At 37.0% G+C, this 24,593-nt stretch overlaps 1 protein-coding gene across 3 annotated transcripts in view; it reads right to left on the bottom strand.

Moving 5' to 3' along the window:
* Positions 1-24,593, bottom strand: part of LOC120329927 (uncharacterized) — a 79,745-nt gene that overhangs the window by 8,222 nt on the left and 46,930 nt on the right. For 2 of the 3 annotated variants that reach the window (XM_039396722.2, XM_039396723.2), the window contains 17 exons: positions 14,530-14,636; positions 14,135-14,217; positions 12,200-12,468; positions 10,857-11,051; positions 10,077-10,237; positions 9,304-9,494; positions 7,887-8,012; positions 7,398-7,514; positions 6,853-6,981; positions 6,218-6,448; positions 5,464-5,585; positions 4,406-4,493; positions 2,988-3,101; positions 2,295-2,446; positions 1,350-1,573; positions 667-869; positions 244-376 (listed from right to left, as the gene is read on the bottom strand). In XM_039396722.2, coding sequence (XP_039252656.2) covers positions 244-376; positions 667-869; positions 1,350-1,573; positions 2,295-2,446; positions 2,988-3,101; positions 4,406-4,493; positions 5,464-5,585; positions 6,218-6,448; positions 6,853-6,981; positions 7,398-7,514; positions 7,887-8,012; positions 9,304-9,494; positions 10,077-10,237; positions 10,857-11,051; positions 12,200-12,468; positions 14,135-14,217; positions 14,530-14,636 — 2,645 coding nt within the window. The remainder of the gene's footprint in view (positions 1-243; positions 377-666; positions 870-1,349; positions 1,574-2,294; positions 2,447-2,987; positions 3,102-4,405; positions 4,494-5,463; positions 5,586-6,217; positions 6,449-6,852; positions 6,982-7,397; positions 7,515-7,886; positions 8,013-9,303; positions 9,495-10,076; positions 10,238-10,856; positions 11,052-12,199; positions 12,469-14,134; positions 14,218-14,529; positions 14,637-24,593) is intronic. The other variant, XM_078118569.1, reaches the window with a different exon arrangement.

The following is a 24,593-nucleotide window of genomic DNA, read 5'->3' as shown; positions in this document are numbered from 1 at the left end:
TGTTTTAGCCATAAAATAGCTCAATAAATTTATTTAAACTGCGATTAAATTTAGATTCGGTACGAGGCTTATTGTTTTCCACTTTTGCTTTTGTAACACTGTAGATATTGTTCATAAGACGTAACTTTCACGTCGCATTACATGGCCCGCCAATCTAGATAAGCGCAACATTTTAGCCCCTGTTCCAAAAACCTCTCACCCCTGCTCTACCCTTCATGAAAAAGCATTCCTATATCAACCTACCTGTATCCATATTTGAAGCAATTATGGCAGAGGCTCCTTTATCCCCGACAGCAGCATCAGATCCGACCCATGAAAAGTAAGCGACACGCTCTCTACCGTTGCTGGAGGTGTCGGGTGAACTGGACTTTGATTCCTGTGAATTTTATATTTTGCAAGTTCATTCAATATTCAATATGGTAGAAAAGTTACAATAAGTATTTGTGGCTGAGCATAATTGACAGAACTATAAAACAAGGGGATAGTTATGTGCAAGAGGATTGCTGGACTCTTCGCTAACGTAGGGTAGTTTACATAACAGTTACAGCATTCTCCACCATCAAGTCTATGCTTCCAAAAACAAATAACTAATCATACAACCCAATTAATGTAGTGGGGTTTGAACTTCACTACAGTACTCTTTTACTTTCAACAAATAGCACCAACCTTGCTATTTTCAAATCTTCCTGTACTAGAGATTGAATATTTCCATTTCACAACGTAAGAATTTGATCGATGCAAAACCGAATCGTTGAAAGGCTCAACATTGTTCTCAGTAACATGGAACGTTTCAACTTGTTTCGTTACAATCTCTAAGATTCTTCCATCTTCATCTACTATATCACCGGCACCTTGGGAAACGTCACAACCTAAGAAGATAGGTTCATAAATTGATTTTAGTGTAAAAAAATTGAAATTTATGTTATTCAAATATTGTGATATAGGGATGGTCAAGACTGAATGATCAACAATTACGAATAGATTTTAAAGTAACATTTTTGGGTATGGAATTTAATTCAAATTATATTTCAAAATATATTTGCTTGGAAAAGATGTATTTTTAAGGGCGTTCCAGAAGTGTGAGTGCCAATATAGAAGCAACTAATTTTGTTCGCCTACCTCATGTCAAGTTGTATTGAGGGGCTGAAACCTATGGGCAGGAGGATTCACTTGGTCAACACAGACAGTCCCCAAACTCGTAATAGAACTAAGATAAGGAAAATCGGAATAAAATTATGGCCTAACCCTAACCTGGTACACATACTATAAATATTGGGAGTACCCAAATATCTAACTAGCATAAAAACTAAGAAACTGCACTCACAACCAAATGACTGCACAGTTCATACCTTCAATAATCAAGGGCACATGCTCAGTCTTCCCATCTCTCATTTCCTTAGGATCGCAGCCCTGCATATCCGATGCAATAGAGGACTTCGTTTTTTTCTCCACGACCTCTTTCCCACGATTGGATTCCCTCAATACCGCTTCCTCAGCTCCAATTTCTCGATGGATGTTCGACCAGTTTTCAAACTTTTCTTGGAACAGTGAGGTTTCTAGATTTTCATTCACTCTGGAGAAGGAATGAGAAATATTCATAAACATACATAGATGGGTGATCCCTAACAAGTGGTGAAATATAGGAAGATAATATTTACTCTGACGACCTCTACAACTGAATACAGTCCACTCAGTGCTCCAGAAGTATGTGTACCAATATTTAAGTAACTAATTTTGTTCGCTTATTTGCATCAAGTTGTGTAAAGGTACTGAAGCCTATGGGCAGGGGGTATATTCAATTGGCTAACACAGACAGTCCCTGAACTCGTAATAGAACTAAAATAAGAAAAATCAGAATAAAATTATGGTCTAACCCTAACCTGGTACACATACTACGGGAGTAAAGTCTATTCTGACTAATATATTCAATTTTCATCAGTTATTATTATTGTATTTCAGTGGTTGTATATAATTCTACACATAAGTTTTGTGACTTCATGACAATAACTTGAGGAAATACAACCAGACCAACCTTGCTAATACAGCCCAGCCATACTATTTGTAGATCAATGGTTGCAATACATGAGTGAGGATTTGAGCAAATACAGCTAAAAATCTTTGCAAATATAACCAATTTTCTGAACATGAGTGAGTTTGTTCACTCCATAGTGAGAATCATTATGTTAATTTGAACGTATACAATCAAATCAACTGTGCAAATAGAACCCAGTCACTTGCATTTTTTACCTGTGTGACCTTATGAAAATAACATGAGCAAATACAACCAAGCCAACCTTGCAAATAAAGCCCAGTCTTCTCGTTTCCCTTTCAATTCCGAACCATGAAAAGGACAAAGTCCTTGCTCTGTGTAGTCATAATCTTGTTCCCAGATCACTCGAGCGAGACGGACAGCAAGACGTCTGTCAGAGAATGAGACCTCTTTGCCCTGGAAGATAAATATAAATTTCTGTCAGATAAAAAACGCTCAACTGCGATATGGTATGTTGGGGGTTGTGTGGGTGGCATTGTTTATTCTAATACTTCATAGTTGAGTGCTTCTTTATTTTATTCATGAGGTATACCTGATCTGCATAGCAGTGGGCAATTAGATATTTTGAAATGTAGTTTGAAGCGCTTCTCACAATTTAAAGTTTAATTTGAAGTAACCGTCATGCATGGCTTTTAATGCAAACTAGAAAAATCATAAAAAAAATTGAATTTAGATTTCTTTTGGTCATCACTGTCTGATTATGAATTTTTTCAAAAGAATTTGCACGAAGCAAGAATATGTGACTTGCTTGGAAGTGAACGAGAAATCATCTCTGAGAAAAGTTACAGGAACTCACTCAAGAGTGGAGGAGACTCATCTCCGAACTAAGTTACGGGCGATCAATTAAATACTGAGAGCTAATGGAACAATATGGAATTATGGTGGGAACTCAAATAGGAGACTTATCTCGGAGCAAAACTGAGCTAATCAAACCCACCTGCCAAATATACATTTCCGCTCCAAAATCAAAGACAAAAGTATCGCTGGACCCGAGCATTTCCATCTTAGGGAATTTCCCCCAGGCATCTTCGTATGGAACCAACTTGGAATCCTAAATAGAAAAATACAAATATAGCCACTGGAAATGAAACGAAAAAATTTAATTCAATAATTCAACAAAGCTTTAGCAGTGTTGGGATCCTAGAGTTGACTCAACATTTATCAAAGGCTTCATCCAACTAAATGAGCGGTTCCAAAAATTGATTGACCGTGGGCCAAAATTGGGAGCTGAAGAATATTCACGGGCTAGGAGAGGGGAGCACTCGCATAGGGGTCGATACCTGTACCATTAGGTATAATTAGAATAAACTACTAAATTGTTATAAATATACACATGCCTAAACTATGATAATAACATAAGGATTGGCAGTATCCAGAACAAAAAAAGAAAAAAAGTGTTGAACTATTTTACTCAAGTTCGGCGGGTCATATTAAATTGTTACGTGAGTCCTAATTGGCTCACGGGCCGTGGTTTGAGAAATTCTCGGGGTCCTGATTCATTGACTCGGTTCAGACTCCATACACCACTTATCAAAGACTCGGTGTGACCTGAGTCATCTATATCATCAAGCCAGATTCATCATTGACTAACCAATGAGAATTAACTCAGTAATTAACTCAACTCGAGAGAGTATTCTATCAAACGCCTTTCGGCTTTGAGAATGGCGCCAAATAAATCAACCTTGCTTGGCAATGAGTTGGATCAAATATTGATCATTCAAGGTTTGAGTCACTTCTTCGTAAAGCCTAGAGCTGACATGGGCCAAATCTGGCCTGTTGGGTAATTTAATCTGGCCCGCCTGATGATGCCACAACCAAACTAAAAACAAATGTTGATCTTTTACCTAAGAAATAGATCAAGGAATTCGTTGAGATTGCGATTAAATTTAGTGTTGGCATGAGGCTTATTGTTGCCTAATTTTGCTTTTGTAACACTTCAAAATAATAAAATGTCACTTTTCACGTTACACTTACATTGCCATGCTATAGAATGTACTCAGGGAAATTGATATTTTGTTCAACTCATTCCAATCTCAATTCCAATTTTCCTTATTTTAGTTTTATTGCGAGTTCGATGACTGTCTGTGTTAGCCAAGTGAATATATCTCCTGCCAATAGGTTTCAGTTCCTTTACACAACTTGATGTAAAGTAGACGAACAAGATTGGTTACCTCCATATTGGTACAAATACTTCGGCAGCGCCGAAGTAGGTACAATAAAACAGTTTGTCTTTGGTTATGCTCAGAGCATGTGCTTTGTATTTGTGTTAAAGCTTGAAATGTAACTTCGCTCCACTTATTAAATGAGTCACCAGGCCCGGATTTAAAACCCAATATTAAATATGAAAACACTCACAATCATCTTATAAGTCTTTATTGTCGTACCAACATCAACCTCGTATTGTTCGTCTGCCCCAGGAGACGGAGACTTTTGCCATTCGCCACTAGAGAAAAAAGATTGATTATTGTTGAGTGACAAGTTTATAAATTATCATTAAAAATTTAAACCAATATCTTGTTTAAAATATTTCCTGAATGAATCACATTTTGAAAATCTCATATAGAATGACAATTCGATAATCTAAAATATATATAAAGAGGAATAAGCAATACAATATACAGAGTGTTAAAAAGTAACGCAAAATTTAATCTTTAAAAGTTTTAAAAATTTCTCCTCAAGAAAATTTCGAACAACCGCGTGCTCTCAGCGTGCTTGCAAAGTGAATTGAACCCGTATGGTAACCAGGCTTGAGAGAGAAGGTTCTAAAACTGAGTGTGTTGAAAGTTAAGTATGATGATTTAGCTTGCCATGTTAAAGTTTAATTGGAATCGCTGTCTGTGACGTGATTTGTTGCAATGACGGTACCTTACAAAACCAATGGTATTTCAAACAGATTCGATAGGATGCCATGATTCCAAGAACTTCAGTTGCAATTCACTGTCTCAAACTGTAAGCCTCATTGTATTGTCTTAAACTGCATCAAGTATCGCCTGTGTTTATCGTTACCAACGTCTAATGCAAATCCATAATTCTATACGGTTTCAGTAGCTATTGGCAGATGTGAGTTTCATTTACTTCTAAGTGAGTGTATTTTCAGAGATGAGTCTCCTTTACTTATGAGTGAGTGTATTCTCAAAGATGAGTTTTATTTACTTCTAAGTGAGTGTACTCGCAGGGATGAGTCTTCTTCGTCTTTGAATTAGTGTATTCTTATAAATGAGTCTCCTTTACTTCTGAGTGAGTGTATGCATAATGCATCACCATAATTCTGCCCGATTTCAGCAGCTCAGCATTCAGCATTTCAGCGGTTAACTTCACTCATACACGAGTCCTCTTCACTTCTGAGTGAGTGTGCGTATGATTGTGCTTTAAGCAATTTTTTTCAAGAACATGATGGCCATCTAAAAACTTACACTCCGCCGAGAAAATCCCAGAATTCTTTACAATGCTTCGGGTTGTGATCCTCTTCGATAGTTTTCAGAGCTGAGACTTTGCAACCAAGATCCCCTTTGATCACTATGTAGTCGGCTATTTCCTGAGAAAGAAGAGGAAATTGGAATGAATATTTCCTCCATAGGATTTCTCATGTTTTGCTCCAGAACGGAATGGACCACAAATATAGTGAAAAAAATTAACAAAAACATTTAACTTGAAAAAATTTGAAAAATTAAATTTAAAAGTAGACAAGTAGAAATAGAATGACTCTGCAACAGCAAGCAACATATAATGCACTAATGATGTAGCAAGAGTGAGGATAGCTCGTCAAAATGATTTAGAAGTCTTGCCACAAAATAAACACAAATGTATTCCTGTAAAGTTTTGGGTGTTTCAGAAGTGTGTGTACCAATATGGAGGCAACTAGTTTTGTTCGCCTATTTTACATCAAGTTGTATAAAGGAACTGAAACCCAGGGGGTATATTCACTTCGCTAACACAGACAGTACCGGAACTCATAATAGAACTGAATTAAGGAAAATCGAAATAAAATTATGGTCTAACCATAACACGGTACACATACTACGGGAGTACCAAATTTTGTCTTATTATGAGTGAAATCATAACATGGTACACATACTACGGGAGTACCAAATTTTGTCTTATTATGAGTGAAATCAATCCGTATTTTAACCAGTAAACTTCTTCAGACACAATTATTCACAAACTCACATTAATCTTTGCTCTTTCAATAACATTGCAGAATTCCCCAAACCAGCCGAAGAGTTTGGTTGGTGTGACGAGAAGATACGCATCATCGCTACATAGAGACGATGGACGTGGTTCAACGAGTCTGGTTTGAACCTGGCGACGACCTTTAGCCCTTAGCAACATAACGTCTTTGAATGGCTTGAGATCGTCACTAGATGGCATAGGAGTGTTTTTCGCACTTCGTAAGTTGACCTAAAAGTAGAATGAACGTAAAAGATTTATCTCACGGTTCAATCACATGGTGAACCATGTCTCTTGTCCAGCTATCAATGTTGGGTATGGGAACATTTGTTTCAGATGCATGAAATTGATGCTGGGAAAACTGTAACAGATTAGAAATTGCATGGATCACTCTACGTCAACTAGAAGAACTTATTTATTTAGCCAGCAAACCCACACATGGTAAATGGAGGTGAAAATTTATCACAAACACAACAACAGTCGTCGCAAGAACAACAATTCAGCGAAATGTTCCATATTTACGATTGCTGTTTATCAAGCCGCGACAACCAAAATTTCTCTTTCTATTGAAACATTTAGAATTCAACATTTTGAAGGAAGAGTTTTTATTAGTTAAGTAATAGAATCTTTCTTACATTTTTCAAGTCAGCTTTCGCCGCGAGCCCAGCCAGAGCTGCTGAAGTGAAGTTTGCTCCGTAACCTCTTTGTGCAATTCGTTGTTGCTCCAACCTTGCTATGTTCAGTCTCTCCGTGTCGTATGATTGCTGTGAAAACAGTAGATGGTTTCGTACTGTTGGGTTTATTGTGCATGACATACATTTCGGATAAGCTTACAGAATTTTTATGAAACAATTCCACACCTTTGCCCAAGCAACGCCCTGTACAGGCAGCCACAGTAATGTAAGAAGCTCATATTTTTGGAAGGACAAGAATTGTACTGTTGATAGGTTGAACAAAAAGAATTATTATTCAATTTTTTACACAGACACATAGAGCTTTTGATCTCACAGAGGACTGGACAGACCCATATAACTCTGAAACTAGCATAAGAACTTACGCATGGAGATTTGAACTCAAATTTTTAGGCTGCGATGCTATCACATCAAAGTCCAATATTTTACCCAATACTTTAATATAGTAATAGATGAGTATTTGTGAGCACCAACCACTGAGCACCAACCTTAAGATCTGCTCTTTTAGCAAGAGCTTTGAGGGGGTTCCTGGCCGATGATTTGCGTTTGTTTTTTTGTTGAACATTCGTCTTCAATCTTCCTATGTCCGAGAGTGTTGATGCGCTCTGATGAGAAAAAGGGAATAGATGAATGGTGAGGAATAAGATCGATGTTTATTGCTGAGATATGAAAATTGGCCAGAAAGTAGGTTTACAGTTAATAATCAACCTACTTTTGGGCGAAATCTTCGCATGTGATGTGGTGACAGACAGTGAAAATCGAATAATATACTTATTCGAATACATTCATAATATTTTCAAAAATGAAATATGGAATATATTGTAAATAAAGCTCATAATAAAATTCTTAGGAAATCATGTACGCTAATAAAAATATGAGAGAATATAAACATTGTTATATTTCCAAATGAGAATATTCCCAATATTTTGGAAAATGAAGAATTCAATAAATGGACAATCAGTGAGTGCACTACTGACCTCTAGTTGTGGAAGATCATCTATCTCATGCTCAGCGTCACCGTTCATCTCAGGCGTTGAAACAAAAAATTTCTCAAATTCTTTTTCATCAAACTCGGGGACTTCTGTTGTTAATACTTCGGTTCGCTGGAAAAAATTTATGATAATAAATTTATGATAATAAATTTTTTTAGGTGAATTTGTTAAAGGTAAAGTCTTGCATACTCGCTCAGAAAAAGTAAAAGAGACTCATCTCTGAGTAAAGTTACAAGCACTCACTCAGAATTAAAGGAGACTCATCTCTTAGCAAAGTTACAGGCACTCACTCAGAAGTAAAGGACACTCATCTCTGAGTAAAGTTACAAGCACTCACTCAGAAGTAAAGAAGACTCATCTCTGAGTAAAGTTGCAAGCACTCACTCAGAAGTGAAGGAGACTCATCTCCAAGCAAGGTTAGGGGCACTCACTCAGAAGTAAAGGAGACTCATCTCTGAGCAAAGTTACAGGAACTCACTCAGAAGTAAGAGACTCATCTCCAAGCAAAGTTAAGGGCACTCACTCAGAAAGTAAAGGAGACTCATCTCCAAGCAAAGTTACAGGCACTCACTCAGAAGTAAAGGAGACTCATCTCTGAGAAAAGTTAAGGGCACCCATTCAGAAGTAAAGGTGAATCATCTCCGAGCAAAGTTATGGGTACTCACTCAGAAGTAAAGGAGACTCATCTCCAAGCAAAGTTACGGGCACTCACTCAGAAGTAAAGAAGACTCATCTCCAAGCAAAGTTACGGGCACTCACTCAGAAGTAAAAGAGACTCATCTCTGAGCAAAGTTACAGGAACTCACTCAGAAGTAAGAGACTCATATCCAAGCAAAGTTAAGGGCACTCACTCCGAAAGTAAAGGAGACTCATCTCCAAGCAAAGTTACAGGCACTCACTCAGAAGTAAAGGAGACTCATCTCCAAGCAAAGTTACGGGCACTCACTCAGAAGTAAAGGAGACTCATCTCTGAGCAAAGTTACAGGAACTCACTCAGAAGTAAGAGACTCATCTCCAAGCAAAGTTACGGGCACTCACTCAGAAGTAAGAGACTCATCTCCAAGCAAAGTTACGGGCACTCACTCAGAAGTAAAGGAGACTTATCTCAGAGCAAAGTTACGGAAATTTTAGGGGAGCGTTCACCATCCATAGGAGGATGTAGGGAAATCACTGCCATGGCCTCTTGTCCAGGCCTCACAACAGGACAGGCATGAGACTAGTTAGCCAATTAATTGTTCCTGAGGCAATTACCAGGTTAATTATTCCCAAACCCTTCCTGGACTGGTACTAAACTCGAGGACATGATCATATATTTGGACCAACTTTCCTCTATAGACATGAAACCTTGTCCAGGGTAATAGACACTCTCTATGCCAATAAACTACTTGCACATAACACCCACCTTTAAAACATTTTCTTCGAGACCTTTATTCGCAAGTTTTTCGACAAAAGAAAGCTGATTCATGCTTGTTGAGTCATCATTTGATTTTGCATCGGTTTCCGTGACAGCCGAAACATGACTTGGCACGATCATGGGCAGAACACGTCGTTTGATTGACGGCGAAGGAAGAACAGCGACTGCTTTTATGCCCTCTGTGTTTAAAAAGAATGGTTAGGATTGCATTATGAAAATCCAACTATTTTAGCTGTGACAACATCTCTGAAGCACTTTTGAAATTAATGTGGGATTTCTTTCATTTTTAGCCAATCAAGTAATTTTCTCAACGACTGACACATCATGCTAGTTGCTAGGGATACGCTTGTCATCGCCGGTTTATTGCCGTGTGTAAGCCTGCATGGACTAAGCAATAAGAGTATCTCACAAAACATAATTCATTACATGCCACAATATTGACTTTTTCAAGGTGTTCAAGGTATATCTCAACCAGGTTTGTTTTATTTAATAGGTAATCGTTTAAGTATTTTTACTTCATTTATTACATCTGTGAGGGCCAAAACAATATATGGTATCCATAAATCCCGTCATAATTTTGAGAAATCATAAGACTTAATGGACACCCTATATATATTATGTCACAAGCAACGTTCCCTCTAAGAGCTTGCTTAGTTGTGCGGAATAGAAGGCCATGTGAATGGTGAATGGTGAGCGGCCACGCAGCTTGGAGAGAACGTTGGTCACAAGACAATATGCTTTTTTGTTTCATCTCCAATTACCTCTTTTAGCCAGTTTAGCTTGGACAGTGAACTGAGTTGCATCATTTTGCTTCCCTGATTTATCTTTCCACGTCATCGAATCCTCTTTCATCTTCGCAATCCTCTCGCTCAACTTCTCAGCACGAGCAGCAAAATCTGCTGCAGCAGGATTTTTCTTCCATCTGTAATGTTGTTGACTTCAAAGGTTACTACTAGTTGTCAAATTAATTACTGATTTTTTTATTTGAGGGAGACGTGGTGAAAAGGTGAGTACAGTGAATAACACAGTGAGCAACATACTAATGATATGTGAAGTGCTACTTTATTTATGAAAACTAGAATTTTTTTTGTTTGACAATGTCTTCTCAATTTAGTGCACCATGGGTGAGGTGGTGGGTGAGCACGGTGTTTGAATCTCAGACTTTTATGTGATATCAACTTAGCTAAGCCCAATATTTTAAAACCAGGCAACCCAGTTATCAGTCAATGTGTTTCAGAAAATACATCAGTAATGGAAAATGACAAGACTAATGCCTTTTTATTACATTAAATTCAGGTGATTTTGTTCCACACTGCATTTTTGACATCGATGATAGTTGACCAGTTAATTTTGTCTGGTGGAAGAGTTTTCAACTCCTAGTGTTCATCTTACTTGTCTTCTTTGCTGAAATGGCTAACTAATCCTTTACCCGACATGGACTGTTAACCGGACGAGAGGCTTTGGTTTGCCATATGATTAAGCCGTCTTATCGGCTTTCCTCCCTTTCAAATAAAAATAAAATCTATAACCCATTATCTTACTTCTCATCGTTGGTCTTCAGCTTATTCAGTCGTTCACTGACGCTTGATTTGATTTCAGAATTCCGACTTTCCCTCTTCCATTTTTCTTCCGTTGTGTTTTGTTGAAGACGTTTCATCCGCTCGTGAATCGAACCCGTCGATTTGATCTCAGCAACGTCAACAGATATGTCAACACTGGAGGCAGTAGATTCTTCACTGTAATAAAAAAACAAAAATGAAAAAATATTCTCGAACAAAACTTGAATTTATTTCCGTATAGCTTGATTAATTTTCTAGCCCTATAAATAAGAAAGGCTATGTGGGGTAATCAGCATTGGGGGGGGGTGAACACGCACAATTAGCACCTAAGAGTGTGTCTTGGTATTCATATTTAATTCGAAAACATTAAACCAGTTATTTATATCAGATAAATAGGTTGAATGTGAGAAGAATATCTAACTGACCAATGGTTATTCGAACCACTTTCATGGGCCAAATTAGCTAACCCTCTTGAGCCCATCCAAAAAAAAACCTTAATGATAGGGCGCTACATTAACTGCTGACCAAGGGTAATCAGACACAACCACCAGAATTGTTCCCTAAACTTGACACAATGAGCCAAACCAGATAACACTCGTGCACCAGTGAAAGAATTCCAAATAACTACCGTATTTGCTCGTTTTGTATCCCGGGCCCATATTTTTATCAACCAACTCACTAACCGGGCCCCTATTCAAACCGGCCCTTTTTCAAGTACGGGCGCTTGTTATTTTGGATCGCTACAACAATTAATATATTGTTATTTATAGTTCTTAAGTATGATTTGAACGAGAATAACGAATATTTTAACTTTTTCTACCGTCGCAGGTACAAATCCGCACAAGAAGAAAAGTTTTGCAATGCCCTATCAATATTAAAACGACGAAATTGTTTGAGTTTGAGAACCATGGTGTTACGTAATCAATGCTATCTGTTATATACTTGGACGCCTGAGGCGTGATTGTTATCTACCGGCGCCTAAAAATTAACATCGTTGTGACAAAAGCGCTTCTTATTTCCTATTGTTCTCTACCACTGAAAAATCAGCTTTTACATCGGGCAGGTATAATTTATTTTTATGTTCTGTTCACACTTGGGCGCCTATTCAAACGGGCCCTTAATCAAGATCGGGCGGTAAAACCAGCATATACGGTTATATATTAATGTATTTCTGAGCACATTTCAGAGTTCGACAATCCCCTCCAACAGGATACAAAACAGCAAACCTACGGAAAGTGATAAACAACACAGCAAATGATTCTAACATTTAGCATGAAGCAGCAAATCAGCCAACGCCCATTAAATATAAAGAAATGTCTGCCAACCTTAAATAAAGCTTCTTTTTCCCAGGTTCACAATCATCAGTGCTAGTTGAGCTAGAGCTGAGCAGCGATTCGTTGTCACTTGAACTGCTGATCGAAAATTTACGAGTAAGACGTTGTATCGATGGAACGATAGTCGGACTTTTTGGGCTGAGAATCGGAGTTGGGGTTGATTTAGTAATAGGAGATCTCGATGTTTTTGTCGGTGATTTCAACGGTGAATGGTTTGGGGAAACCTTCTTCAATGATTTGATCTCAGTAGATTTCTCGTTCTAGATGAAAATTTTGGGTAAAAGTGATCAGTGTTTACTGGTAGTAGTTAATTGCTTTTGAATGTTGAAAATACACATTGCGCATATACATTGTAAAAGAGAATGAAAGGGGATTCCAAGGTGAAAGGAGACGCAAAAAAAACGGTACTCTCGATTCTTGATGTATATGAACCAAGATGGGTTAGGCCATAATTTTAGGTACAAATACTACGGTCACTTAGCTAGCTGGTCTCCGAACTCATAATAGAACTAAAATATGGAAAATTGGAATAAAATTATGGCCTAACCCTAATCTGGTAAACATACTATGTTCCGGTGTCCGCCATCTTACCAGAAATTACAAACCCTCTTTTAATGAATGGGTCCAAATTAAATTTTAATTATTGAAAAGAAGAAGTGGGTCATAGATGTTTAATCAATGAGAAGCTCACTTGAGTTCGTGAATCACCCAACCATATACGAGAACTAAATAAAGCTACTATCAGAAACATATCAAAAATTATAATTACATCATCTCGATCAACTCCATATGAATACAAAAGTCAATAGAAAAGCATCATTCAAACAGCTGGCTCTAATTTCAAAGCCAGTCAGATTTGTACAAAATCATGAATATGACATCATAGAGTGTACTTGAGAGCGCTTCACAGATTATATGGAAGTGTGCTCGACCAATTCAGAAAAAAAAATCAGGGGTTCAAACAGGCAAAGGCTGAATAATTTACCATTTCACATACATACTGAACTAATATTTTCAAGCACAGACTATTTGCTACTCCCGTAGTATGTGTACCAGGTTAAGTTTAGGCCATAATTTTGTTCAGAAATTCCCCATTTTGGTTCTATTGCAAGTTCGGGGACTGTCTGTGTTAGCCAAGTGAATATACTCCCTGCTCATAGGTTTCAGTCCCTATATACAACTTGATGTAAAGTAGTCGAACAAAATTAGTTATCTCCATATTGGTACACACACTCCTGGAGTGGGAAATATTTTATGTATTCTAAATATTGAACAGAACATACAATACATTCTGAAACATAGAATATTCAATGTGTTCTAAAGTTGGTCATATTAAACAGTTAACACATTATAGATAATGTAGTGAAAAATAAACCCTCAGAGGCTGCTTATGTCAACTACAAGGCATACTGAATTCTATTGTTATTCAATGGCTTTTGTTAAAAGTACTTGTTTCCTGGGCTGCTGAGTTTAAAATGTCAACAAGATCGATTTTAAATCAAAATTTGAGAGGGTGCTCAAATGATATTCAACAACAGGTGTTGGAAAAGTTGGGTTATTTGCTGAGGCTTATTAGAATCCCCATTTGCAGAAAAGTACAGAAAACCACATAGCTCATAGCGTGTCAGTGCTTACTTGAAACTCCTCTATCAGTAAAATATTCACTTTAACTTTCTAACTCTAATGAATAAATGACCGTCTGCAACTCTGGCTCAGGATCTTGCTTAAAACGAACTTATACAAAACTTATATATTTATATATAAACACAGCTCTGGCTCATAAGTGACTGCTTGCATCTTCTGGGTCAGTAAATTTTTTTTAGTTCAGAGATAAGGATTTCCCTAAACAGCTGTCTTGATAAATACACAGGATGAAAAGGAGAACAAGATTGACGCCAAATTCAACTGATATAAAAATTTTCTTACCTTTTGTTGATTTGCAGTCAGTAATTCAGTAGCTTTGCTGATTTGAGATGATTTGACCGGTTGAGTGTCAGATCGCCTTCGTACTAAAATGACCAAAAAAAGACAATTTTTAATTTCAATGACAATAATCGATATTTTATTGGATTTAAATTTTTTATGATGTCATAATAAGAGTTTTCAAAATTACATTTATAATAGAATCTATATTCAGGTACACATCCACTCCAAAGGTTGCACTGTACAAGTCATATGAAACGTGAAGAACTGATACTTAAAAAAAAAGGGGGTATTTTTGCCTTGCCTACCCATATTCTTACAGCCCGTTCAAGGCTGTAGGCAGAGGATTTGCAACTGCATTGAGCTTTGCACAGATCATTAAAACAGACGAATGTTACCTTTAGACTTAGGTGAGGAAGTATTCTTTGAAAGTTGGTTGAAGAATTTCAATCGGTCGACGAAGTTCAAAACTTCTTCTTCCTCTCCCTCAGAGTTAGGTTTAGTGCTGGAAAAATAAGATTTAGTTCAAGTCGTTGTAACAATATATTCTGTGACTTCCATAGTGTGTGTACCAAGGTAGGGTTAGGCCACAGTTTTATTCCGATATTCCTTAAACAGTGATCTACACCAGAAGTCTATAACTATTTTGATTCCAATCACTATTTCTACAAATCGCTAAATTCCAATGGTATTCAGAATTTTTGCTTGTGAATGTTTTAAAGCACAAAGTGGCACAAGACCGTTGAGAGTTTGATATTCAGGAGTTGATTAATATTAATATTACACAAATACATTGGGAAATTGTTTTGGTACATGTAAATTGAACTAGCATGCACCAGTTGTTAAAAGGCTGTGATGGCAATTTTATACTCTGGATATGAGAGTAGAACAATCCAATAGTCACCATAATAAAGCTATGTTCTAATGACACTTTAAGAAACAAGAAAGCAGTGTTAATGTATATGAGCACGGAGTTTGCTCATCGACACCCGTAAGGCCGTAAGTTGGGCACCGGGTTTGCTTCTATCTCGGGCCTAATTGTTACCCGTGATAAATTGATGTCACACTGTGCTGCATATCTAATTTTGATACCTAGTTAGGCATATTCTCCTTACACTGTGAAGTATAGGACAGTGTTTCCCAACCTTTTTCGATTTCGTACAGCCCTACAACATACTCTCTACAAATTGCTAAATATCATTCATTCATAATATTATTTCAAAAAGACTTATGATAATTGCAGATCAATGTAAAACCTCTAAATCAGCGGTTCCAAAACTATGGGTCACGACCCACTGGTGGGTCGCAAAAGGAATTTTAGTGGGTCGTGAAAAGATGTAGAAAGCTGTGATTAATTATATGGTTATTAGAATCGGTGGCGACTCGAATAGGTAAATCTTCAAAAAAACAAAAGAAATTAAATTGAATTTAAATTCTAATCTGTCAAAGTTTACTTTTTACTATCTTCTCAAAGGAACAAAAATTTGCTGCACAAAAAATGACCATGTGGCTTTTTTATGCATAGCAGTTTTGTACAGCACTGTGCAGCACTCTTTACCGTGTTTCCCCAAAATTTAGACAGGATTTAGATTTATTTTCTTTTGATTAAAAACACTATGTTTTTTTTTTGGAAGAGGTCTTTCGAGTTCATTTGTGAAAAATAAAATTACATTGTAGAAAAGCAGGAGATTTTTTAATAAACATTATATAAAAACCGAAATCCATTGTTTTTATTTTTATTTCCTATAAAAAAATCAAGTGACAAATATCATAATTGTGATTGGGACATCACACAATCTTGAATAGTGGTGTGATCTTCACCTTACCTCAGGTCATTGAACCTTTCCTCTCCCACACATTTTAAATTTATTCTAAGGGTAGAGTTTAATTAAAATCATATTTAAAATTCAAATTAGGTCTTATTTTCAGGCCAGGTCTTATTTTCGAAGAAACACGGTAGGTTGACGATGATTAGCCATTGCTGTGTTCTGTGTTATGTCATAAAAAGTTAAATGGGTCGCCAAGGGCGGTGGTAGTAAATGGTGGGTCGCAACTCCAAAAAGTTTGGGAACCACTGCTCTAAACTATTTATTTAATTTTAATTCACTCTAACTAACCCCCTTTCATTTGTGCACCCCAACAATGGCAATAACATTCAAAAAGTCTAGCAGGATTTTGCAATTGCCTAGTTTGCATCAATGTGGAACGCACAAGACATAATTTGATATCCTTTCATTACAGTCTTAATATCCAGTAATTTGATTCCGAGCGAGCGAAATTGCCAAAGTAATGGCTGATTCATTTCAAATAATAAGCTGATATAGAACCAATTAGAATTTACGCAATGCCAAGCATGGTCTGTCACACAGTGAGAGACTATTTGAATTACATCTTAAAACTTTACAGAACTCTTGAACTTCTGCTTGAAGTTTAAAATAAAAAGCACTAAATCGTGGACAAAATATCGCAGAAACATGGTTAACACCACTATTAGCCAACATTTCTTTCCTGGTCATACTGTCACTCTGAACTAGACACAAGACAAACAGCTACTGATATGAAAGGGGCCACTATCTTCTAGAGCAATATTTTTTGGGAATACTGTGATGAAATTGAATTAGCGCCACCTAATGTTGCCAACATGGCACTATCGCTGAGCAATCTGAAGATGTTGCTAGTTGCATGGCAAAGCGAAAGTTCTGGTTAGCGTGCGTCTAGATTGCTACATCATCTAAATCTAAATTGTTCTTTTTTTGTTTTAGTATAGCAGTCATGTTTAAGTTAATAAAAGCCTAGAAAGTGGTCTAAATGAGTTTTCCTCAAATGGTTTCATTACAAGCACCAGAATTTTTCCATTTCATACCTCAGGTAACCTTATGTCTCACTTAAATGGTAATAAGCTTAAATGAAGAAACTGTAATGGTAGATCATCTACAAAGAAACTGCCAACTACTATATGATTATATTTTAAAATATAAATTTTAGAATTATGAAGCTACATGCTTAATGGCCACCCCCTCACTAATGTCTTTAACTACACAAATACTTATGCCTGTAATATTCAATTGGTCCTCATTTACAAATTTATTATTCTTTGTCTTCTATTTACATGGCCCTCCACTTTGGAATGGGGAATTCTGTATTGCTTAGCATTTTTATAACAGAATAGTGCCGCCTAATAGTATTGCCCCATTTGCTAACTTGTACTAACCCAAGATATACAGAATCAAATTAAAAAATAAAGAAAATATTCATCAAATCAGCTGTGGACAATAACAGAGTAGCATCTTCTGTCACAAACTGAGATTATATATTTTCTTGGCAAGCGTAACTACTACAGAGTCTCCTAAGGAGAAGGAGGGGATTAATTATGTAAGAACAATGGAGATAATTGTACATCATTGTGATAGAACAATCAGGACTTGTCTCGTCATTATGTTTCAATGGTTGCAGGTGTAATATTACTATGACACGTAATACACGTCAATCTTTTTAATACAGCTGTTAGGAACATGTGATAAGACCATACAAGTTACATCAGTCAATAGTTTATATATATTTATCGAAGGGAGAGGAAAGAAATAAGTTGGCACAGATATATTGGGAAAAACAGCTTCAACTTTTCTAATTGTATAGTTTAGAAGCCTCTTTATGTATATATAGGGTGTCCATAAAGTCTTTGAAATTTTTTAAAATTGCAAAGGAAATTTTTCGATACCACCGTGTTTTGGCCCTCACAGAAGTATTAACGAGGTAAAAATACAAATAGATTAAAAAACAACAAACCTGGTCAAGATATATTGAGAACTGACTCAATACCAAAATTGAAATTGTAAAGGGACTTTATGGACACCCTGTATATTGAGAACTGACTTCATAACAAAATTGAAATTGTAAAGGGACTTTATGGCCACATTCCCAATGTTCTTTCCTATAAAATTGCTGTCACACGCAGCACTGACGCCCGCAAATGCTGAAATTATCATCATGTGGTTGTCTACTTATTCTATTCCACTGTAACAGAAGCTGAACTGAAGCTGGAACATGAATAATTCGCGTTACAGTTTGAAGATCCAGAATTCAAATCCCATGGTTTCACTTAGCCCTATAAATTGGTAATAAATGTCGGACCAATTTCCGGTATTTCTAAACCTAGTAGCTCCTTAAATATTAACGAATGCTTGTCCGATGCCTTGTTTGAATAAAAATGTGGTACAGTAACTCTTTGCATAGTAATGACTGCTGGTCTAGGGCCTTGAGTGGGAATGTAAAAAACGCCTCACAAAGATCACTCTTTACTAGTCCTAGAACAGTTGTTCCTATATTGCACGATCAGTGTGAATACAATATTTCTGAATGGAAAATTCCAAAGATTTACGACTCTCGTAATTCCTGGCCAGACGAATCCCAATGCAAATAACAATAATAATTGGATTTATAACTCCCTGCCTCGGCGACTAAAAATATCAATGTTCGACTACTGACTGTTGTTTTACACCAATGCTAGGCAAAGTATATCCGCAAATAGAAAGAATTGAAACGTCTATGCCAGTGATTGTCGAGTTTTTCAAGCCGCGCCTCCTTTTTAGAATTTGTCAAGGCGCCCAATCTCAAAAAAAAAAACTAGCTAACAATAATTTACAAACAACTGATAGTAAATATGTTTTATGCAAAAAAAGAAAATACGTGAATGTCCGAAATAAAGAAATGTAAATATCCAAAACAGGGCGGGCAAGATCAAACAAAACAAATATTTTTACTTTTAATTAGCTTTACGCCCCTTAAAAAATGCTCTACGCCCCCCTTGTGGCACGCGTTTCGCCGTTTGAGAACTGTTGGTCTATAGTGAATGGTTAAGCGTCTATTTTCACTTTCACACTTTTACAAATTTTATTCCCCAAACCAATACTTTCAAACTTAAATCGATATATATATTCTATACACAATTCTATGTGATGCAAGATTCGCACACTAACACGAATGTATTTCTCTGACTAATTCAACTATGAAATACATGTGTGAGAGTGTGCAGACTCGCTTTGATTCTCTATTGTATGTTAATTTGCCTCAAAAATGTAACACTATCTGCGTAATAATTAAACAGTATATATCGGGGGCGGGATACATGTTCAAGACCTCACTGACCTACGACACATATAAACGACATGCATCTTTCAAAAGTATAACCGCAGTTTAGAACTGCTGCAACGTCCTCAAACGCAAATGTCTACCAGCGCAAAAGTATTAACGAAAGTTGTGTCAGTATTTTCTGAGAAATATAAGAATACATTTATACTAAATGTCTTCACTCTTGATAAATCGATCTTACGCTATACACTTACAGGTTCAACAGTGTAAAGTCATATTGCAAGGATAATATCCAGTTGGTCTCGTGTAACCCCAACTAATGGTAACGTTTCAGTTCTCGTAATTCCCGCTCTATCTGAAGCAAATGCAAACAATCGACTATTTGCTGTTCATTGACCCGAAACCAGGAACTAAGTATATATGACTAAGATACATAAAACAGACGGTACGGTTTATGTTAGATCGAGCATGGCATGGTGATAAAAAGGGATAGCCACGTACGGCCACGCTTGGCCAATGTTCAATCTTCGATTGTTTTGTCACAAAGGGTTTATGGCTGTGACAGTAAATAATAAAACTGACTCGGAGATTCACCAGGCGTGTGCCTCGGTACTATTATATATCCACAATCGATGAAAGTAAAATATCACGCCCCCAAAATAAAAGTAGAAATATTATTGCGGGTACTCCTGTAGTATATCTACCAGGTTAGGGCTAGACCATCATTTTATTTAGATTTACCTTACTTTAGTTCTATTATGAGTTCGGGGACTGTCTATGTTAGCCAGGTGAATATACCCCTGCCCATAGGTTTCAGTCCCTTTATACAACTTGATGTAAAGTAGGCGAACAAAATTAGTCACCTCCATATTGGTACACACACTTCTGGAGCGCCTTACTGCGTAGGATTGCAAGCCGCCATAGCCGCGTTAGCAGCAACAAAAACGAACAAGTTCGCTCAAAACAAGGCCCCGATTAAATTAATGCATTTTTTCTAAACTCGCGATTGGAATTTGTCGGACGTGTATGCGTGGGGCCATTATGATGTATATTTGATAAAATGATAGATGAGTTACAAAAATCCACGTGCATGCTGACATCTGCAAACAGGTTTTAATTAATTAAAGCTCGCTTAAAACAAACTGTAGAAGCCTCAACTGAAAAAGTAAGCAGTAATGAATGTTCGCAATAAACCACCGGTATACTAAAAGCTGTATATACGTTTCCAACAACTCTGCTCAAACCAAAGTCCCCGAGCGCCTAACCAAAAGTGATAAAATACCTGACCACGGTCGCATGTCAAACAAGGCTGTTATTTCAACACACTAAACCGCATTCTCGATATATTCTCTAGAACCGCACCTTAAAATTTAATAGGTTGTTAAACAATGTGCCGTAATTATTGTCATGGAAATAGATGGATAAAGGCCTCGACCACTTTCTCAAAATAATTTCACGTGTTTTTTTAACAGTATCGGGAAACCAAAACAAAAGGCTGACGACAGATGTAATCTGATCTCCGGTGTTGCCTTTCACTATATGTTCTGGGTTTCACGGACGGTGGATTACGTCACGGGCATTACGTAATGATTAGCGGATTACATAAACAAAATAGAAAAGTTAGGAAAATTATAAAGTTTCCATATTTATTCTGAGATATAACAAGGATTTTTAAATATAACTCGGAGAAGGAAGCTGATAGGAAGGCATAATCACATGACGAACCATGGCCTTTCATCTTTTTACCAGCCCATGTTGCATATGATTATCAGTTATTAGTTCCAGAGCTCGATGGCGAAGATGCCGAATCTGCGGTTACCTGAATAACCCTGGGGCGCGGAAATCTCATAAATCTTTCAGCACATAATAATAGGAAACAATTTTTCACAAACTGACGGAACAGAATTATAACCTAAACCACAATAATCGGTACTCCCGCAGTATATGTACCAGGTTATGGTTAGGCCATAATTTTATTCCGATTTTTCCCTATTCTGATTCTATTACAAGTTCGGGGACTGTCTGTGTTAGCCAAGTGAATATACCCCCTGCCCATAGGTTTCAGTCCCTTTACACAACTTGATGTAAAGTAGGCGAACAAAATTAGTTACCTCTATATTGGTACACACACTTCTGGAGCGCCAACTAATCTACACATTCATTCAACCCGATAGAATGTGACACAATTCAGTGTTAGGGCAGTCTATATAAATTGCCACCCTGTCAGATGCGACTCATATACACTTATGTAGTACAGACCTCCAGACCTCGACCACTGAAGTCATAAATAATCAGATATTTACAAAACTCCCTTGAACTTTTCCGAAAACTGACGAAACCCACAACCGCGTCAAGCAAAACTTGAATAAACAAATGATAATTTTACGAATATGTTCCGCAAGCCCCTGTTTTTCAAATTATGGTCTCCATCACCCAACCCGTGCTTAAAAACTAACTATTCACATATTTGGTCTAGAGAGCTGTACGGTTATTGTCCCATTGCACATTTTTGACTTGTAATCTTAGAGAAAGAATCAAAATTGCCTGTGCTAATTTTATCTTTTTTATTTTTTTATTCTGTTAAAGATAGTTTAAGATAAGCTTGAAAATTGAGCAACAACCCTAATCTGACATATGAGATGAACAAAATCAAGACACCGGATCAAAAAATTAGTGAAATAACAGGATATTACTTCGAAATTGCCAGAAAAACTGTTAACAAAATTCTTGGCTGCTCAAGCCCAAGTCCGGTGTTAGTTTGAATTCAAATGTCTCTCAGCTAAATTGACTCAAAAGAAAAGATTAGTTGCGGGTTTAACAAGACAGGAATTGTTGGACAAATTTCTAACAAAATCATTGATCGCTGAAGCCCAAGTCCGAAGTTAGTCCGATTTCAGACTTCCCCCAGACAGTGGTCTTATTTAAACTCAGCTATCCAGCTTTGTTTCTCGCCGACCTCACAGCAATCTAGTTTATCTGACTCAACCGACGAAATCAAAATAAAGTCTGGAAGTTTAAATCTCCTTCAACAGGGACGACGCCCACTTCAGTTTGGAATCAAAACAAAGATGTGAATAACGAAAAGCGGATAGGTGTCTTTGGTTGGGCTGGTTTGGGCCAAAGATAAGAGATATTGCGATCGTATAGGGCGTCAGTGTACAAGTGGAAAAATATCGGTGGACCAGGTTCGACGCAGACATAACTTGCATCGTTAGACTAATATCAGTGCGTGAAACAGGGGAAGATATCGGTTTGGCTTGATTATGACAAACAAAATGTATGACCGAATATGGATGGGTTAGATATCACTGATTGAACTTGTCAAAGGTGAGATATATTGCGTCCTCATTCATGGTTTAGAAAGGTCGATACAGGCAAAACTTATGGCGTAAATCATGCGCGTTATATAACTTAAGCGCGTAAAGATTTGATAACTCCGTATGAATGGGTGGCTTTCTTTGGGCCAGGGATAAGAGATGCGACCTTATTCATGAGCACCAGTGCATAATACAAAAATTAATATGGAATAACATCAAATGGTCTTGTTTGGGCCAGGAATAATTAATATATAACTTTGAATTTATTCTCGTTCACGTTTGTTTGTTCGTACAGGCAGGGGTGGAATATTGTTGAGCCTGGCCTAATTGACGCGAACAAAATTTGTGCGAGATACGAGTATATAGCTTTGTTTGGGCCAGAGATAAGTAATATATTGCGTTCTTATTCGTGAGCGTCAGTGCCTAAGATGAATAATACAAGATTTAATTTGGAACATAATTGAGTGGAATTGCTTTGGTAAGACTTGTTCGGACTTTTTTCGTGAGCGCCAGTGCGTGAGAGGAAGAAAAAGTAATAATTATTCTTTATCAAATAACTAGAATCAGAAAAACAATTTTTATCGCTCAACTCTATTGATCTGACATGAGCAGACTATGGCCCGTTGGGTAATTTAATCTGGCCCGCCTGATGCTGCCACAACCAAACTAAAATCAAATTTTGATCTTTTAGCTAAAAAATAACACAAACAAGTTGTTGAATTTGCGATTAAATTTAGTTTTGGCACGAGGCTTGTTGTAATAATGTTCGTGAAACCTAACTTTTTACGTCACACTTATATGGCCCGCCAGTCGAGGTGGGCAAAATATTTGGCCCCTGGTACAAAAACCTTGCCCACACCTGCTATAAATACACCTTTACTGCTTGACTAAGGTCCTGAATTTCGCTGAACTAACTCCTTTGGCACACCCCCTCTACCAGAATTGATACAAATGAATGAAACTATGAAATATGGAGGCTGAGTTATGAATGGTCGGAAGTAATCACACTGCAGAGCGTATGCAGCCTATCTGCTTACGTTAGGATATTTCTATTCTACGTTCAGCTATAACATTTCGGAGAAAAAAATTGACGTGATTTGATTTTTTATTTGATAAATCAGCCGAAAAGAAATCATTTAAAACCTGCCAACAAGATTTAAAAGATGGCATATTGAATTTAATATTGCATCTTATACAGGGTGTCCATAAATTTTTTTAGGACCTCATAGGCGCTCTATTTATACCAAAGAGTCATCTTCATAGTATATTTTCACCCCTATTGCCGATGTTCGATTTTCGAATTTCGATAAGCTCCGTTAAAAATAATTTTTGGACTCCCAATACACGCAAATATAACAATCCTTCATCTTTGAAGCTACACATTTCCCTTAATGTTATTCTGACTAGTCACGCCTCAGTGATTTTCTTATGCGATGGCGTACGAATCATGATATGCAAACATAGGCCTATTGCAGGACTTCTGCCAAGTCGACAACATAACCTAAAGATCTATCATATCTGAAGTAAAACTTAATTTAAAAAAATCTGACCTCTATCTAACTCAAGAAAAAAAAGAGCGAGAAATAACAGCACCGACAGGCTTACAATAGCTTAAGATTATGCTGTCCAGTAATGCCTGGATGATTTCCGGGAGTGATTGAGTTGAATTGTACTAACAATACCTAGTTTTTCAGCGCTTATGAATCAGCGAAGAACAACATTCTCCATAAAAATCGGTCGATTTACCCTAAAATGACAGTTAAAATAACCTAAATTTACTAATAAAAGTTAATGCATCCGCCAATCAAACGCTCGCGGCAATTTTCCCGCCTCATTGTCAAATAACATTGTGACATAATTATGATCATTATATTCGTCACAGCACCAACAAAGACTTTTCGTCTCCATCATAATTGAATCGGAAATTTCATTATTGGAAAATAATGCGGTTTTTGTTATCGGTTTATTTTATCATAATGCTACGATGCGTTTTAGCGCCAAACGGGCAATTTTGAAGGAATTTGTCGGAAAATCAAAATAAACATTGAGTGACTCAA

Source organism: Styela clava, chromosome 12 (assembly GCF_964204865.1).
Source record: "Styela clava chromosome 12, kaStyClav1.hap1.2, whole genome shotgun sequence".
In the NCBI taxonomy this organism is placed as follows: Eukaryota; Metazoa; Chordata; class Ascidiacea; order Stolidobranchia; family Styelidae; genus Styela; species Styela clava.
Note: the sequence above shows the minus strand (reverse complement) of the source record. Positions and strands in the feature narration are given on the sequence as shown.